Source organism: Chelonia mydas, chromosome 7 (genome assembly GCF_015237465.2).
Source record: "Chelonia mydas isolate rCheMyd1 chromosome 7, rCheMyd1.pri.v2, whole genome shotgun sequence".
Classification (NCBI taxonomy): Eukaryota; Metazoa; Chordata; order Testudines; family Cheloniidae; genus Chelonia; species Chelonia mydas.
In genome coordinates, this window is record NC_057853.1 from 101,444,503 (window position 1) to 101,462,998 (window position 18,496).

Consider the following 18,496-nt stretch of genomic DNA (forward strand, 5'->3'; position numbering starts at 1 on the left):
AAACAGTGCATCTCAGCCTCAGCTATATGGGTTGCTGTAGAAATCTAATACCCATATCTGATGCTTTTAATCTTCAAAATGTTTTTATAAAGGTTTAACAGTCCACAAAACATGCCTGTGTGGTGGGTAAATATGAGTCTCAAGTGACTTGCCAAAGGCTACCGAGGGAGTGGCAAATGAAGAATTTATTGGGCCCTTGTTTTGTTCAGAGCAGTAAATTATGCCTCTCTCTCTCGTAAAGATCTTCTTGTGGATATTACACAGACTTTTTAATATGGTGGAAAAACCCAATCTTCATCCTCAAAGTAAAGATCATTAGCGTTAACAGAAATGAACCTTGGTTGAGCAGGCTGAACCACAGTTGTTTTATCCTAAAACTGTACTGTCAGCTTAGCACCAAACTTTATTTAATTGGTTATGAGACATGGGCTTTGATTTACTTCATTTTTTCTTTTAATTCCAGCTTGTGGTGGGGCAGCAACTCACCGGTGTGGCGCCTCCTGCTGGTTGTTCAGGGAATTGGCTCTTACCAGCCCTGGAGCGCCCTCTGCCAGCTGATGTCCCTCCTGGACCCCAGTGCCCTTTACCCAGGGATTCTGCCACCACAGAACCCACAATCTGGGTCTCCCCATTCAGGGGAGCCCCAAAATCCCCACCTCACCGGCTACTGTCAGTCACCATCTAGCCCCCGCTCACTGAGGCTGACTGCAGTCTGTAAAGGCCACTCATCATTGGCAAGGGGGCGGGGAGGGGTTTGGACCTGCTACCTCTGCCTATCTCAGGGCTGCCCCTCCTCAGCCCCAGTACCCTTTGTGGGCCCTTAACTCAGCCTGGGGTTGTGCTAGGCTGGAGCTCCCTCTGCCCTTCCCCAGCACTGCTTTACCCTAACAAGGCCTACAGCCTGGGGTTTTGCTAGGCTGGAGCTCCCGGCTCCCTCTGCCCTTCCCCAGCACTGCTCCACCCTAGGTGCCCTTCTCAGCTTCCCAGGCAGCTAGGTCCTTCCCTCTCTAGAGCCAGAGAGAGAGTCTGAGTCCTTCTGGCCCATTGCCCTCTTATAAGGGTTAGCTGGGCCCTGATTGCACTGGCTACAGTTGTGGCTGCTTCCCCAATTAGCCCAGCTTTCCTCCCTGCAGCCCGCTCCAGGGCTGCTTTATCCACTTCCGGCAGGAGTGGGGTTACCACCTCACTACACAGCTGCATTGCTTTTTTCCTAATAATTCTGGTTTTTATTATTATTTCTTAAAGTCTGTGTTTATGGTGTTCATCAGTCTTCTGGGACACTTTTCGCTCACTGCCCCAGGAAGCATACAGAGATCCATGGTGCCATAATAATAAGTATAATATCTTATACTTACGGAGCACCTTTATCACAAGCACAAACAGACATATTAAGAGTATACACTTCATATACACAAGGATACATATACACCACTGAAATAAAGCCAGCTCTGGGCTGAAAAAATGTCAGCTGTTTCACAGCACACATGGACAGTACACAGCAGATTAGGGCAGGAATTAAAGAAGAATGTCATAGTCAGTTCCAGCTTTCACAGGAATTTTAGGCAGGCAGAATGCAATTACCTCTGCTGTAACTGTGCCAGTGTTCAGGGATTAAAACTCCTTATGTTACAGATATGGTAAAAATTAATTATACTATGCATTTTTGTAGTGCTTTTCAGCTGAGGTGCTAATTAATTAAGCGTCACAACAGGCTTGTTAGCTAGGTAAATGTTGTCCCCATTTTACAGAAGGAGAAACAGCTGTAGGGAGCTGATTTGCTTTTGTTTCACTGTAACCCAGTAAAGCCCGATCTACTGATGTCATGTGCCATAAGTCTTCAACAATCTCTCTGCTGCCTTTTGATACTGCCTGACAGGTGTTCCCCTTCTGTAACCCTTAATTAGCAAAGGGGCCTGAGAAAGGAAGAAACTGTCTCCAGTGTCCTGCCCAGCATCACCTTTCTAATAAGAGCAGGTGCTAATAGCCAAAGCTTTGAATTCAATTGGTTCTTTTATCCTCTGCTTACCGTTATGTAGTCACTGCACTAAGGATGCAACTCATTGTAAAGCTCTTTGCAATACCATCCAATATGAAAAATAGCTAAATGTCATACTCTCTCTTCCTACTTTAACTTCCACCTTGGAGCTGGAGTCCTGGCTTCTAAACCACCTTTATGCCCATCTGTGCCAGTTTCATGCCAGTCTGGTCCATGATATAAATTAGAGCAACCTTTTGATTCTGTGGTACAACCTTACATGGGCAGCTTTAACTATCCGCTCAAATGATATTATCATACTATGAGTCTATTGTACTTTACGCTAGCCACCAATAGCCCCTGAGGGGCTGTTCCAGCTACTAGGGATTGCTGGGGCATCGGCACACTCTGGTCACACTCCCTATGCAGTGGGGAGTAAGTTGGAGGTGGTGTAAGAGCACTGTTTTAGCGCTCTGACACCAGAGGGGGTTCCCTTAGGTAAGGGGAATTTGCTGTACTGTGGCTATGAATGTGGCAGGACGGTATCCAATGTGATAAGCCTATTTATATGAACTGTAAGAAGTGTAAAAGGAGAGTGGTTTTCTGGCCAGAGCACAGGACTAGAAGCTTGGAAATATGAGTTCTGTTCCAGGCTCTTCCACAGACTTCTTGTGGTACTTCCATCAAGTTACTTGTTTTCTGAGCCACTATCTCTCCATTACATACAATAGATCTCAGGTGTTTAGCAAGGGTTACTTTATTAATGTGTGTAAAGCTCTTTGAGATCCTTAGATGGCAGGTAATATTGCAGTACATGTTATTATTCTTGGGGTTGATTGTATTAAACAGAAATCCAGTGGTTAATGCATCTGGGCTCCATTATAATTCCCTATCATACAGTATCCGATAACTCATTCTGATACTGAGGTGCATCTTTGACCTGGCAGATTTGCTGCTTGCAGCAGCATTCACTTAAAAAGTTATAATACATATTGCTGATCATAATGAATTCGGTATTTTTTTCTTATAGAAGTATTTCACCACATTCTTGTTCGTTCATATTTGCTAGGAGTCCTTCCAAACAGATGCAGTGGTAATGCATCACGGGAAGAATGGAAAACACATCAAACACAAATGTAATTTTGCTCTACAGCACAACATTTCAGAGGAGGAATATTTTCTCTCTGCCTTTGCTTCTTGTAAAGTACAGTATGCCTAGATGACACATACATCACTGATGTCTAAGACCCCAGTAGGTTTTGACATTATAAATCAGTACTTTACTGTTTCATATTTCATCATCATTATTAAAACCTGTAGGTTGGCTGAAAACAAACACACATCAGCACTTAAAAGCAATGTGTCATTTTCTGATCTTTTATAAAACAGGGGACTTATTTTATTTGAAAATAAAACCTACATTCTGGAGCCATTGGAAAATGCTACAAGTGAACACAAGATCTACCAAGCAGAGAACCTGAAAATAGCTTCCGGATCTTGTGGCAACCAATTCAACGTCTCTGGCATCACTATTGACGACACACCACAGTCTTCTCAAGCATTCACTAGCAGGGTAGGTGGAAAGATAGTTTTATGTTTTGGAATTGTTGATCATCTCTTTATGCTAATTTCCAGAAATTGGTGAAATATCCAGATCAAAATTAATTGCTGCACTACATGTGTATCATTTGAAGTAATGCATGGATGGGGACATCAAGGCTCCATTGAGTGGGGCCAAGATTTCACCTTGAGGTGGTGACCATCATGAAATCAAGTAAAATAGAGATAATTGGAGAAGACCCAGCTAAATTCTCTCTTCTTTGCTTGCTGGATGGTTCCCTACACTACAATATCAGATGATTAGCCCAGCCTAGTTCTAAACAGCCCAGCAAATGGAGCTTCTGCCATTTCTCTTGGGATTGAGATTCCATTTTTATATAGAGAGATTTTCCCATTTCTAAATTTCATCATGACTTCTGGTATTATACCTCTCTGGATCTACCTGGACATGTGGTTTAGGACAGTGGTTTTCAACCTCTTTTCATTTGCAGATGCCTAAAAATTTCAAATGAAGGTGCATACCTCTTTTGAAATCTTAGATATAGTCTGTGGACCCCCCAGGGATCTGCGGACCACAGATTGAAAACCTCTGGTTTAGGAGGCTATCACTTCTCCTCCCATACTTAGGTCAAAATGTGGCTTTTTCCAAGGAGAGGCATTGGGGAAATTGTGCAGTTTCTTGCTGCTGCTCCCTACGCACAGCAGGAGCAGTTTGTTCCTTGCATTAGGCAGAAGTTTCCCTGTGGTGTGCCAGCCCTGCTCCATTGACTGACGTAGAGGGAAGAGATGCAGTCACAACACTGCCTTCAACATCCTGCTCCCCTAGGAATAGCAGGAGCAAGCAGGCCTTATGCTGCTCAGATTATGAGTGAGCCCTGGGGAACTTTTTGCGCATCCTTCCAGCCCTGCACAGGGGCCACTCACAATCTGAATCTTACTGCTTTCACAATCAAGCTTGTTTAGTTCTTTTACACTTTGTCCATGAGTTAATCTCTCCAGTTTCTTAGGCTTCTATTCATCAAAGCATTTAACCACATGGTAAGGTCTCTTAAAGACAGTGGAACATAAGCATGTGTTTGAAGTTAAACATGTGCTTAAGTGCTTTGCTAAATCAAGGCCTTTAATCATTTTTCTTGCTCATATTTTAATTCCTCCCTGTTTTCATTAATGGGGTGGTGCAGAATTGTAGGCAGATTACAAATTTTGGTAATATATTTTGATTTCTGTGCCACTTGCAATTCAATCTTAAAGAAAGCAGCTGACAATGTCTAAATAGCTTTTGGCCCACACAAGGAGGAAAGGAGAGTGTTATAGCCATGTTACTTTCCTAATAATACATGTTGAAATTTAAACAGACTTTTACATTGTAATAGGAAAGTATCTTATGCACCCAGAACATGTTCTCAGCATTTTATTCGAGGGATATATCATTTCTAATTGTTTTTATGTAGGAGGAAATGTACTTGACTTGCAATGCAACTAGCTAATGGAAATTGCATAAAATAAATGACTTTCAAACCAGATGGAAAAAATACTGCCACAGATTCATTGGGATTGGGATTGTAGAAGGGAATGTTTGAGATGTTCAAGAGTAACATAGTAGCACAAATCTGTGCACAGGTTTTATTAAATGAGCAATATTAGTGTTTATAGCCACACTGCCTACCTAGTTCATTTAGTCTTTACATTAAGTTCAGTGTTAAGGAAAACAGCTTAAAGGTCACCAAGGGATGTTGTTTATGTACTGGAACAAATTCGTTTGCCTTGCAGGAACATTAAACATTACATTTCCAAATTTCTTTTTCTCCAAATGCATGTACATTTGCTGTAGATATGTTGCTGTTTCTTTTTCTAATGCTGTAAGTATGGATAAGTCAGAACATAGACTGCACCACAATGCAATTAACTGCAGAAGACAAGCTGAAAGAAGTGATAATTAAGTAGTTTTTATAAATAAATAAATATTGTACCTGAGGAACACACACAGCCTCTGGCCAAGTCACGGGAATAGATTCAATATACTAATACATCACCACAGGCTCACATAATTATGCCCCTGCAGTCAACTGTTCAATTTCTAAATCTTCCCTGTTCCAAGCAGTGTTACTTTGGGATGGCTTAAATAGATTGGCATGCCTAGGGTGACCATATTTATGCTGAATACAGGACACCTGGTAAAATTACTCGTATTCAAGCAAGTTCAACGGCAATCAATCAGAACTATGCAGTACAAACATTCAAATTAACATTAAGTTGACTGAACCCCTATTAAAAAGAAATACTGCATTGGATTCTTTTATTTTACCTTCTTATCTTTAAGGCTTTAGGGTTCACATGGGGGGGTGACACACACACGCCCCTACCCCCCCCACACACACACGGGGAGAAGTGACATAGACACACTCCCGTACACCTCTCTCACATGGGGAGGTGACCGACCCTCTCTGTCCGGCGCGCTCCATCTTTCATGCCTGGCTGGGCCCCCAGGATGGACCCACCTCTCCCGGTACCTGGCGCTGTATCTTCCCAAGGCAATAGGGGGGGCATGCAGGGTCACAGCCTCCCCCTCCTCAGATTTCTGCCAGCATTCACGTCAGAAAGTGGCCAGCAGCAGCCTTTCAGCACTGTGCAGGAGGAAGGGATGGGAGCTACTTCCATCCTCAAGGGAGAAGGAGCAGGGGAAGGGATGACCTGGCCCATGTCTTTGCAGAGCTCATCTCTTCTCTCCCCCCCACTCCCCCTCGCACCACGGGGCTGGAGACAGCTTTTCCCTTCCTGCCTGCACAGTGTCGAAAGGCAGCTAACACCTCCAGGCTGCTGCTGGCCACCAACATAACCCAGCCGCCTCTGGTCCCCTTGGCTACAGTGCGGGCAGGAAGGGGTTAAGCCCTAATGATGCATTGTGCACCAAGGCCCAGGGAACCTGAGGGCAGGGGCTTCAGCAAACCCAGTCACAGAGGTGGCTCAGTAGGGGAGGGTGCCTGGGGACAGAGATGCGAGACTTAATGATGAGTGGTTATTTAAAACCAATTTCATCAACCAAAGGGTTCCACTGATCCCAAAGGACTAGTCGCATACCCAGGTCAATATATAACTCAGATCTGACCCAATAATCATGCTGTTGCCAATCCTTTAGTATCTAATATCTAAAGGTTTATTTATAAGAGAAAAGAAAGAGGTGAGAGTTTAAATGGTCAAAGGAAATCAAATACATACAATAATTGCAAAGTTCTTGTAGCAGGTTTGAAGCAATGATGGAATAAACTGCTGGCTTATAATGTCTCTGGTAACGTCCAAAAGCTTGGAAGGTCCTCAGACCCTTGGTTAGAATGCTCCCATTAGTATAGGTCCATAGTCCAGAGATCAGAGCAGGAAAGAGGCAAAATGGCTCTTTCCAGGCTTTTTTATAGTTTCTCCCATGTGGAGGGAAACTCATTGTCCCAAGCAAAGCTCCCAGCACAGTTTGTGGAAAAGTACAGGCACAAGATTGAGTCTAGTGTCACATGCCCTTGCATGCTTCAATGAATCGTAGAAGCAGTCATTACCCATATTTTGGCTAAAATGTCCACAGGAAGACCCATCAGGTGGGAATAAGCTTCTTCTGTGACCCATTGTGCTCATTAATGGGTCAGCAACTTGAATGATCCATTCACAATCGGCTGGCTAGATTGGATGTAAACTACCTGGTGGGTGTCACCCCAGAAGCAAACGCATTTGAAACATTGGTACATAGTCAATATTCGTAACTTCAGATACAAAGATGATACACATACAAACAGGATAATCCTATTCAGCAAATCATAACTTTTCCATTGACATGTTACATGACATACTTTGTGTAAGATTTGTTGCAGTTTTATAACAGTGGTAGCAACAATGATGTACTTGGTCATATTTTAATCATATAACATCACACCCCCATCCTGTAAGTATGACCTACATTCTTTGTTTGCAGATGTATAAATTTACATTTTGCCATATTAAAATGCATATTGCTTGCACCCAGTTTACCAAGCAATCCAGATCACTCTAAACGGTGACCTATCCTCTTCATTATTTACCACTACCCCAATTTTTGTGTTTTCTGCAAACTTTATCAGGGATGATTTTATGTTTTCTCCCAGGTTATTGATAAAGATGTTAAATAGTGTAGGGCCAAGAACATATTTCCCATTTACAGCTACATTTTGAGACCTATCAGTTAGCCAGTTTTTAATCCATTTAATGTGTGCTATGTTTATTTTATATCATTCTAGTTTTATAATGAAAACATTTTGTGGTATCAAGACAAACGACTTACAGGAGTCCTAAATATATTACAGCAACACTATTACCTTTATCAACCAAACTTGTAATCTCATAAAAAAATAAGATTAGTTTGACAGGATTTATTTTCCATAAACCCACGTTGATTTGTATTAATTATATTACTCTCCTTTAGTTCTTTATTAATCGAGTCCCATATCAGCTGCTCCGTTATCTTGCCTGGGATCGACGTCAGGTTGACAAAGCTATAATTACCCAGCTCATCCTGTTTACCCTTTTTAAACACTGGCACAGCATTAGCTTTCTTCCTGGCTTCTGGAACTTCCTCAGTCCTCCAAGATTTATTGAAAATCAACATTAACAATCCAGCAAGTTGTTTGGCCTGCTGTCTTAAAACTCTTGAATGCAAGTTATCTGGACTTGCTGATTTTAAAATGTCTAACTTTAGTAGCTTATGTTTAACATCCTTCAGAGATACTAATGGAATGGGACGTGTGTCATCACGATATGATGAGACTGCATCACCTCTTTTTCCCCCAAATACAGAACAGAAACATTTAGTGAACACTTCTGTCTTTTTTGCAGTATTATTGATAATTCTACCATTTCCATCTATTATATTTAACAAACTCCCTCTTATTGTCCTTAACTCTACAGGCCATAGATTTCTTCTTGCCTCCCTTGGCTTCTCTTATCAGTTTTCTACAATTCCTAACTTCTGATTTATATTCTTTACTATCACCTTCTCCTTTCTTCCTTTTGTTATATATTATTTTATACAGCTGCCTTCACTTTCTATCCAAACCAGGTTGGCTTTTTAACCAGTATAGCCTTCTTGCTCTGCTGTGGGATTGTGGCTTTTTTGAGCATGTAGGAAGATGTTCTTAAATTATTCCCAATTATCATTCACATTTTTCTGATTACATTTTTTTCTCCCAAAGATTTGGCTCATAAATATTTTCAGCTTTGTGAAACTGACTCTATTAAAGCACCAAACATGTATATCACTGGTCTGGACTTTATTCTGCTTGCACATTATAAATGTAATCAAGTTATGATCACATGTACATAAGCGACCATTGATTTTTAGTTCTGTTGGAAGTTCCTCTTTATCTGTTAGGACAAGGTCTAATATAGAATTCCCCCATGCTGACTGCAACACTTTTTGAATTAGGAAATTGTCATCTATAAAGTTTTGAAATTTGAAGGGCGTTTTAGTGCCAGCAGCATAAGACCTTCAGCATATGTCACTCAAATTGAAGTCCCTCATGATCACTCGGTTCTTTTTCCCTACACATTATAGATAGCTGTGTGAGAAGGCAGTTATCCTGTTCCTGTGATTTGGTGGTCTATAACAGGCACCAACTTGTACCCCATCTTGTGCCTTATTTGTTAGGACATTGATCCATAAGCATTCAAGCTCATTTTCTTCTGAGCTATCAGTGACTTGAAAACAGGTAATGTCATTTTTAAGATAGAGCACCATTCCTGCTCCCTTTTCCTCACTCGATCCTTACTAAATAGGTTAAAACCATTGTTTTTAACATTCCAGTTTTGTGAATCATCCCACCAAGTTTCAGTAATACCTACCAGATCAAATTTATGCTGATAAATGAGCAATTCCAATTGCTCTTATTTGTTACCCAGGCCCCTAGAAGTGGTGTACAGTCAATTCAAGAATTTCTACTTCTTATGTCATTTGGTCCCTTGACTAATTTTCATCTCAACATCTCGATTTTGTGCTAAGTGATTAGTTGACCATTATGTGAAATATTACAAGTTGTTACCACAGTGCATCTCTGAAAGTATTGCAAGAAACAGCTGAGGTCTTTCCACCAAAAAAGATTTTCATCGTGCAAGGGTCACCTGAGCATTTCAAATAGAGAAAGGTGGAAGGTTACAAATTACAGAAAGGCCATTTGCCTACCTGTACTGCCCAGCTTTCTTGATGATTGGGTGAGTGTCATGTAAACATCCTCTCCTTTTATTGAAGAGGGAGAGGGTTATGTAAGGAGGAGAAAAGAGACCAAGAATTGAGTGGCATGAAGCTTGAGAAGGAAATTTTTACTCTCTTTGACAATGTCTTTGCTGGGGTGAGCGAGAGCTGATACTCAGGTGTTCAGGGTCATTTGATGCAAAAACAAATTTCTATTTGTTTTGGCAGCACAAAAGGGAGACTCTGAAGATAACAAAATATGTGGAGCTTGTTATTGTTGCAGATAATCGAGAGGTAAGAAAGTTTTAAAGAAAAGATGCAGTTGGTACAGGGAGTATTCGAGGGAAAGTGATTGTTTAGTTCAGTTTTCATGGTGTTGCAAACAACTGTGCTTAAGAGAACAATACCGTGCATTGCAAAAACAACAACATTTGTCATCTAAGTAGGGCTATAGTAACAGAAAGGACTATTTAAAAACAGTGTAAGAGTGACAAGTATTTGTTCCAAGGCTAAAATGTTCCTTGCAACACTTTGGAAGGAATGTAGTGCTCACAAACATCGGGGGCCTCTTGCAGTAATTTAAATGGACGCCTGTAAATATTCACTGGCCATGACCCAGTGAGGTGGTTGAGCCCCCATTGCACTATTTAACTCTGACCTCTGGAGACCATTACTGTCTAGAGTAAACAGCAGAATTCAGTGTTGTTGGTTCTTCAGCTGTAGTTTAGCAATTATGCTGAATTAAGCAAGACTGTATGCAGAGTTTGCAAAGTGGGTTTCAAAACAAATAAAAAAGAGACATTGTTAAAAATATCTCAACGGGCTGGAGTGAAACCAAAGATGTGAAATCTTGGTACGAACTATTTTCCAATTTACATTTTTTCTTTCAAAATGTGACAGATTCCTCTTCTTGAACCTTGCTGGTTAAATAGCAAAAATCATTTTCTTGCAATAGCAAAGACAGCTAAAAGAAGAACCTTTCCATTTCTTTAATAAAAACAATCCTAGGGAGATTCTGCATAGCAGTGTAAGGGATTTTAGAATCTTTTCTGAAAACAAAATCACTTAGCCCAATTTGTGCCAAATTTTGTGCCATTTTGAGACCTGTGGAAGTCAATGGGTCTTTGGCCTTTTATGCATTTAAACCCCAAATGGCAATGTTAATGTCAGTCTGACAATGGTAGGTGATTTTTGCCAGCAAATGTGACAATACTAATGCTGATTATGCATTACTCTTTTACATTCTAAGTTTCAGAGACAGGGCAAGGATGTGGAAAAAGTTAAGCAGAGGCTGATAGAAATTGCAAACTATGTCGATAAGGTAAGAGCATCAAAAATATTTAATTTTCTCAAGCCTCACAAATATTTCCAAGGGGTATTGCTGTGAAATCTATGCCATCTAGGCTTATTGGGAAGGAAAAACATTCTGAAATTCAAAAATTATTACACACCATTTTGCAAAGACAAGAAAATGGCTTCTCAGTGAGAATGTGTCAGCCAGTAAGAATGGCAAGACCTCGATTTCCAACAGATTTTTTACTACGACAACCATGGAACAGTTTGGGGGTGCTGTACATGTGGCAATGGGATGACTACGGTTCTGTTAATGCAATTTTTGAGGCAAACATTAACCTAGACCTGACAAATTTCTTTCGAAGTGCAAGAGAAGAACCACAGACCTAACTTAGACAAAGATACTTTATTTAGGTAATGACCAACTTGGGCATTCCAGTGGCTGTAATGAAAGTTTGTTGCATTCTGAGGCCTTTTCTATATTAGAACATTTGTATGTTGCCAGCACCATTGCAACCCCTCTGCATGCCTGTTACATACCACATGTCCATAAACAGAAGTGCCTGCAACACTATGCAAAAATGCACCCCACTACTGTGACTGTCCTTGCTCTGAGCAAGGCTGTGCACTACATGATCCACCAGTGTGTCACTTTGTACTGTTGCAATGCTAGTGTAGACAGCAAGTACTACTTCAGAGATTGCATTGGTGCAATTAGTCATCCCAGCATAATTCCACAATGCTTTTGCCCATCCTTTGTCACCTCTCAGTCCACCCACCAGCCAGTTCCATGCAGGTCTGAAAGTACCCATTGCAATACTTGGCTGTTGTTGATTACCTACACAAGGGCAGGTCCACAAGTGGCTATGGCTTCTCTGTTTCTGCTGCTCTCATGTGTTGGCTTCTCAAATGCGGTGCTCACCCCATTCACCAATCTTGCAGAATAATATCTCCAGCCAAACAGCAGCAGCAGCAAAAGTATGAACTACCCCACCATGTCCTGTTCAACTCAGTAAGTTGTGAACTCAGTACCCTAAATATCTCAAAGCCTAGCTGGAACCAACATCGTTTTTGAGGCACGATTCCTTCCTTGCAATGCTCTTGGGACACTGCACCAATGTGAAGCCTCTTACACAGAGCCTGTGGTAGAACCACAATTTAGGCCTTAGATTTTATTAGGCTGGCCTGAAAATGTGGGTCATTGTTGGACAGATTGTGGAAAGAAGTAGGTTTTGAGGAGGGATTTGAAGAAGGAGAGTGCGGTTGATTGAAGGAGCAGGGAGCATACTCCAGACATAGGGGCCAGCAAGGGAGAAAGCTATAAGGTATTGTGGAGGTAAGTTAGAAAGAAGCAAGAAGGGAAGTAAAATTAGCAGCACACAGATCCCAAGTTGTGCGAATGGCAGGAAACAAGAGTTGAGATGTGGGCAAGGGCAGAGCCATGTGATAGTTTGAAGGTGACGATGAGGAATGAGATGTAGAGCTAGACTTCTTGTATTTAATGTGGTTTCTTTTAAAATACTATATACATCAGGATTCTTCAGGATGAAAGGAATTGTATAATGTTCAGTGTTGTTAATAAGAGCTTCTTGAACACAAACCAACCACCATGTAAAATGGGATTAAATCTTACAGTACTGCACCATATGTTCAGAAAATCTAGGAGAGTCCAGAAATGGAATTGTGACTGAGTCTGATTTAATTGAGAACTTATCAGCTGGTATCTCAAAGACTCTTACTCAAGGTTAGGCAATTTTAGATTAAAAACAAGGTGCTGGACTGAATTTGGCTTGTTCTGTAACTGTGTTGCTGACTTATTAAAGGAAGGAGGGAGTTTATTTGCTACCTGTTTGAAACTAATTTTGCATGTTATAGTCATTTTGGCTTCAGTTTATGTTCTCAGTAAATTGCACTGCCACCCAAATGACTGCAAAGCATACAAATCAGACAAAGATGCTCTATATGCCTGGTTTTGTTTGGACTGTAAGCCATAACACTGCTAGAATGGTTGCTGCCTACTAGGTATTCTCCATACTAGACTTATTTTCCTAAAATTTCCTGCCATTGCTGGCACTAGTGCAAGTTTATCAATGGTCATTGATATTAGAACCACTTTGTCATCTAGACCTGCTTTGAACAGGATTAGATGACTCTGGCAACTGACATTTTAGTTACAAGTCTTTACTAGCACTCCCACCAGTTGTGCTGCACTGGTGGTAGCAACAAAGGGAAATTTTAGGGGTCACTTGGACTTGCAATGAATTTGTTTGGAATTTCATTGGGTATGGAAGCCATTGCCCTGTTGCACCTTGGAGGAAAGTATCCAACCCTGGCCAGGACATGGAGATTCTACCATGAGGCCTGCCGAGAGTTTTAATGTTTTTTCCTGAACATTTCCTAGATAGTTAGCCATGGTCAGATCTTTCTCTGGGTCAAGGCAAATGTTCTATTTGATGACAGTGATTTCAGGTGTTCATTTATGTGGAGAGACATTGTACCCTCCTCTTTCATCCTAAGAGAAAAGGTTTTTTTCTGGGACCAAATAGATTTCTGGGAGGATTGTGTGAACATTATGATTTTGTTAACGTGCATTGATTTAACACATTCCTCTAAAACAGAATATAGAAAGATTCATTTGTTTGCCTCACTAGTTCTACAGGCCATTAAATATTCGAGTAGCCCTGGTTGGAGTGGAGGTGTGGAATGACATGGATAAATGCTCTATAACACAAGACCCCTTCACCAGCCTCCATGAGTTTCTGGATTGGAGAAAGCTGAAACTACTACCTCGTAAACCCCATGACAATGCACAACTAGTGAGGTATAGCCAGCAGTGTATTTAATATTTGCATGACTATTAGCTCGGGTTTCCAGGAACTGAGAAAAATCACACAAAGTTCTGTTACTTTTTTTTTTTTGTTAAAATGTTTGGGTGATTGTGTTTTTGAAAGGAAAAAGCAGCCCTCCATCCTCATAAGCTCACAATTTCTTCCCAGGACACTGCATTAGTGTGGGCAGATGCTATGTCCGCTTCCTCACACAGTTCTGCAAAAAACTATTACTCATGGGTCTCCTCTGAGCAGCGTCTGTGTAGAATTGTGCCTAGGGCACAGTCACACAAACACTTATTCACGTGCCTAACGTTAAGCATGTGAGTAATCTCAGTGAAGTTAATGGGACCACTCACATGCTTACAATTAAGCTTGTGCGTAAATGTTCACAGGATTGGTGCCTAGTTTTATCCATTTTAACAGACAAGAGGCTTGATCCAAAGCCTGTTGAACTCAATTAAAGACTCCTCTTATTTGTTATTAATTATTATTATGTTATTATTGTAGCACCAAGAAGCCCTAGTCATGGATCAGGACCCTACTGTCCTAGGCACTGTACAAACACAGAACAAAAAGACATTTCCCTGTCCCCACAGACCTAGACTGAGATTGGCATGTTCATTTTTACAGTAGAACCTTGATTTTATAAACACCAGTCTTGTGAAGGACCAGTTATACTAACCATTTTTGCAGATGGAAAAAAATATCCCATAACAAAAGTGTTGTCTACAAAGAACAAGCTGATATCCCTTCACATTCCATTGCCTTCAATGCATTGGAAGTTGCTTTGTAAGTGGTCTGAAAGACATAAGAAATTGATGCAGTCCACTATTCCTCAACTTATGCACCATTCCTATTGTAATTTTGAGATGTTCAATTTTATGAACTTTTCAATTTTTAAGAACTCCTCTGTTCATAATGTAAGGGTTCTACTGTATTTGTGACTTAAGTAAAATGAGAAACCTGTCATTGTATAGCTTAACAAAGAGAGGCAAAGTGGATGAGGTAATATCCTGGGACCTACACGGCTACAACAACTCTGCAAAAATTATATGGCTTAGATTGATTTATTTTCTACAGACAAGTGTTCGTAGGTATAATTACAAAATCTTCCACTGGTCACAATGACAATCAGATCAAGAAAGTATATTTTTATAGAGAATATTTATACTTGACCAGAGCTAGTATACGTTTTCTCTTAATTATTTTAATTCAGTAGACAATAATAAGTTGAAAGATCAAACGTTCACTGTGCAATGACTCTTAGCAATTAAAACAAAAATGTATTGAGGCATTCAGTATCTTACTTAAAGTACAGGAGGAGGTCTTCCAAATTGTTGCAATATCATTAATTGCTCTGTAAATACAAAAATATTTCAGTTGGATTAATGAATTTTAGGGTATACTTTATAGCGAATACATTATAAATTTGCACTGTGTTGTACTGACACTTGCATGAGCTGCAAGCATGTCTATATGCATTTCCCAAGTTAAATAGCAATGGCAGTTTTCAATTGTTGGCATGGTTGTAATATATTGTATTCCAAAAAAAAAAAGTCCTACTACAGCAGAAACTCCAGAGGATGTTCAAATGCATCTTTCGTATAGCAGGGATTCTGTCATTGTCAGTTCCACAGATTTGCATGACTAATTTCTGATCCTCATTGTTTTCAACTTTCAATGTCTGGAGCTGGCATTTTGAAAGTGGGATGGTTGCCTAAGATTGGCAGGAAAAAGAAGTTATAAAATATTAGGATCCTCTCATTTTGTATTAAATGGTGATTATGTGGTTTGTCTTCCCCTCCCCTCCTTCAGTGGGGTGTACTTCCAAGGGACTACCATCGGCATGGCACCTATAATGAGCATGTGCACTGCAGAGCAATCTGGAGGAGTTGTTATGGTAAGTATTGGGAGCACAAAAGTTGAATTTGGTCCATCTTGTGCAAAAAGTTTTCATGTTATATAATACTGTATCTTGTCATGGAAAGTCTGCTTTTTAGTACTGTTTTCAATCTAAACTCTTGCTTTGTCTATATCTACATACAGTGTATGTGTAATTGTTTTAAGTATCATATTTCACAGTGAATGAAATAATACCTTGCATTAAAATATAGTTAAGCCTCTTTATAGAAATCCTTGAAATCAATGGGAGTATTCACAGGGTTCTGAGCATTTTCAAGATTAGGATCAAAATGAGCAAGTTTGCTGTGCACATATGGATATCAGTGCTATGTGCAATGAAAGCCTCTCATAAATCTTTGATAAGAAATAATATTTTGAAATACTGCATTTACCATGCACCAAGGATATACATTTACAAAGCCTCCAGTGTAATAGTTTATTTTCCGTGTTTCTAGTAAAGTGGTTTTACTGTAATTGTCAGACTTCAAGCACAATCTACACTAGCAACAGTGGCAGCATTCATGTTAATTACATTTCTCTCACAAAGGGTATTACTGTTGCTTTTGTTGTCAGCGTCCAGCCATGTGACTAATACACATAATCCATGAGTTAGAACATTTTGGCCTTTATCAGAACTTGTCACTGGTGGTAAATGCAACATAATTACATGTCCAAATAAAGAAAAGATGCACCGAAACCAATATAAACATTGAAATTCTGACTTAAGCTAAAAGAAAAGGAGTACTTGTGGCACCTTAGAGACTAACAAATTTATTTGAGCATAAGCTTTCGTGAGCTACAGCTCACTTCATCAGATGCATCTCTAAGGTGCCACAAGTACTCCTTTTCTTTTTGCGGATACAGACTCACACGGCTGCTACTCTGAAACCTGACTTAAGCTAGCTACTCAGCTCATAACATCCCCTGTTGTGTTGAGTTATTTAAGGATCTTAAAATAAAATATTGTTTTATATACGATGCTTGGCATATACAGCAGGTTCTGGACTGGCATAAAGAACTATTGTTGATTTCACTGAAAGTTACATGCATTGAAAGTCCTCAGAATATTGTATAGTAGGAGCTGGTAACCTGGAGGACCATCCACAGTAGAATTCCTTGATTTCTTCCTTTTAAACTATCTCATACCCCCAGTATTCCCATACTGTGTTACTTCGTATTTTAATGCAAAGTTTTACCTTGTTCACTACAAAAGTTCACTCTATAAACAAAAACTAAATTACTTTATTCAACTGGTCATATTACAAAAATGAATGTCTCTTTAAAATGTTTTCGGGGTTATAGGTATTAGGCTGATAAATAATGCTTTATGTTTTCTAGAACTATACAAAGAGCTCTAGAAACCGTGGGCCAGCTTGTGCAGCTTTATTCACATTGAGTAGTTCCCTACTTCTTAAGAAGTCCCATTGAAATAAATGGAAGCACTTAAGGTCCTACATAATGTAATGCTTGCACAATCTTGGCCCTAAGTGCTTTTCTAATTTTTTAGCTAAATCTTTCTGAAAAACAGACAGTTGGCCCAAAACAAAACAAAAACCTACAACCAAACCAAATCACAAGCACTGAAATTTAATTCCTGTATAAAAATGAAATACACAAAAAACAACACTTCAGAAAGATGGATATGTAGGTGAATTAATCACTGGTTTCTAACCCTAGAGTCTACAGCGCTCAAACCCTCCAACACATGGCACATATTCATGTACATGCTCTTCAAAATGCTACACGCCCTACTCCAAAAGGGCTTTCACCACTCTGGAAGTACATTTCTAAGCACAGAGGTGGTGGAAGTCACTATATACCAAATAATCTGTAAATATCAAAAGAGGGAAGGATCACAGAATCCTAGGATTGGAAGGGACCTCGAGAGGTCATCTAGTCCAGTCCCCTGAACTCATGGCAAGACTAAGTATTATCTAGACCATCCATGACAGGTGTTTGTCTAACTTGCTCTTAAAAATCTCCAATGATGGAGATTCCATAACCTCCCTAGGCAATTTATTCCAGTGTTTAACCATCCTGACAGTTAGGAAGTTTCATCCAATATAAACCTCCCTTGCTGCAATTTAAGCCCATTGCTTCTTGTCCTATCCTCAGAGGTTAAGAAGAACAATTTTTCTCCTTCCTCCTTGTTGTACTTGAAAACTGTTATCATGTCTCCTCTCAGTCTTCTCTTTTCCAGACTGAACAAACCCAATTTTTTCAATCTTCCCTCATAGGTCATGTTTTCTAGACCTTTAATCATTTTTGTTGCTCTTCTCTGGACTTTCTCCAATTTGTCCACATCTTTCCTGAAATGTAGCGCCCAGAACTGGACACAATACTCTACCTGAGGCCTCAGCAGCATGAAGTAGAGCAGAAGAATTATTTCTTGTGTCTTGCTTACAACACTCCTGCTCATACATCCCAGAATGATGTTCACTTTTTTTGGAACAGTGTTACACTGTTGACTCATATTTAGCTCGTGGTCCTCTGTGACACCCGGATCCCTTTCCGCAGTACTCCTTCCTTGGCAGTCATTTCCCATTTTGTATGTGTACAACTGATTGTTCCTTCCTAAGTGCAGTGCTTTGCATTTGTTCTTATTGAATTTCATCCTATTTACTTCAGACCATTTCTCCAGTTTGTCCAGATCATTTTGAATTTTAATCCTATCCTCCAAAGCACTTGCAACCCCTCCCAGTTTGATATCATCCGCAAACTTTGTAAGTGTCC

General features: G+C 40.1%; 1 protein-coding gene across 1 annotated transcript in view; it reads left to right on the forward strand.

Moving 5' to 3' along the window:
• Nucleotides 1–18,496, forward strand: part of ADAM12 (ADAM metallopeptidase domain 12) — a 341,603-nt gene that overhangs the window by 240,981 nt on the left and 82,126 nt on the right. Inside the window, exons 6-10 of the mRNA XM_007053046.4 lie at nt 3,365–3,548; nt 9,966–10,031; nt 10,987–11,058; nt 13,682–13,851; nt 15,677–15,761. Coding sequence (XP_007053108.2) covers nt 3,365–3,548; nt 9,966–10,031; nt 10,987–11,058; nt 13,682–13,851; nt 15,677–15,761 — 577 coding nt within the window. The remainder of the gene's footprint in view (nt 1–3,364; nt 3,549–9,965; nt 10,032–10,986; nt 11,059–13,681; nt 13,852–15,676; nt 15,762–18,496) is intronic.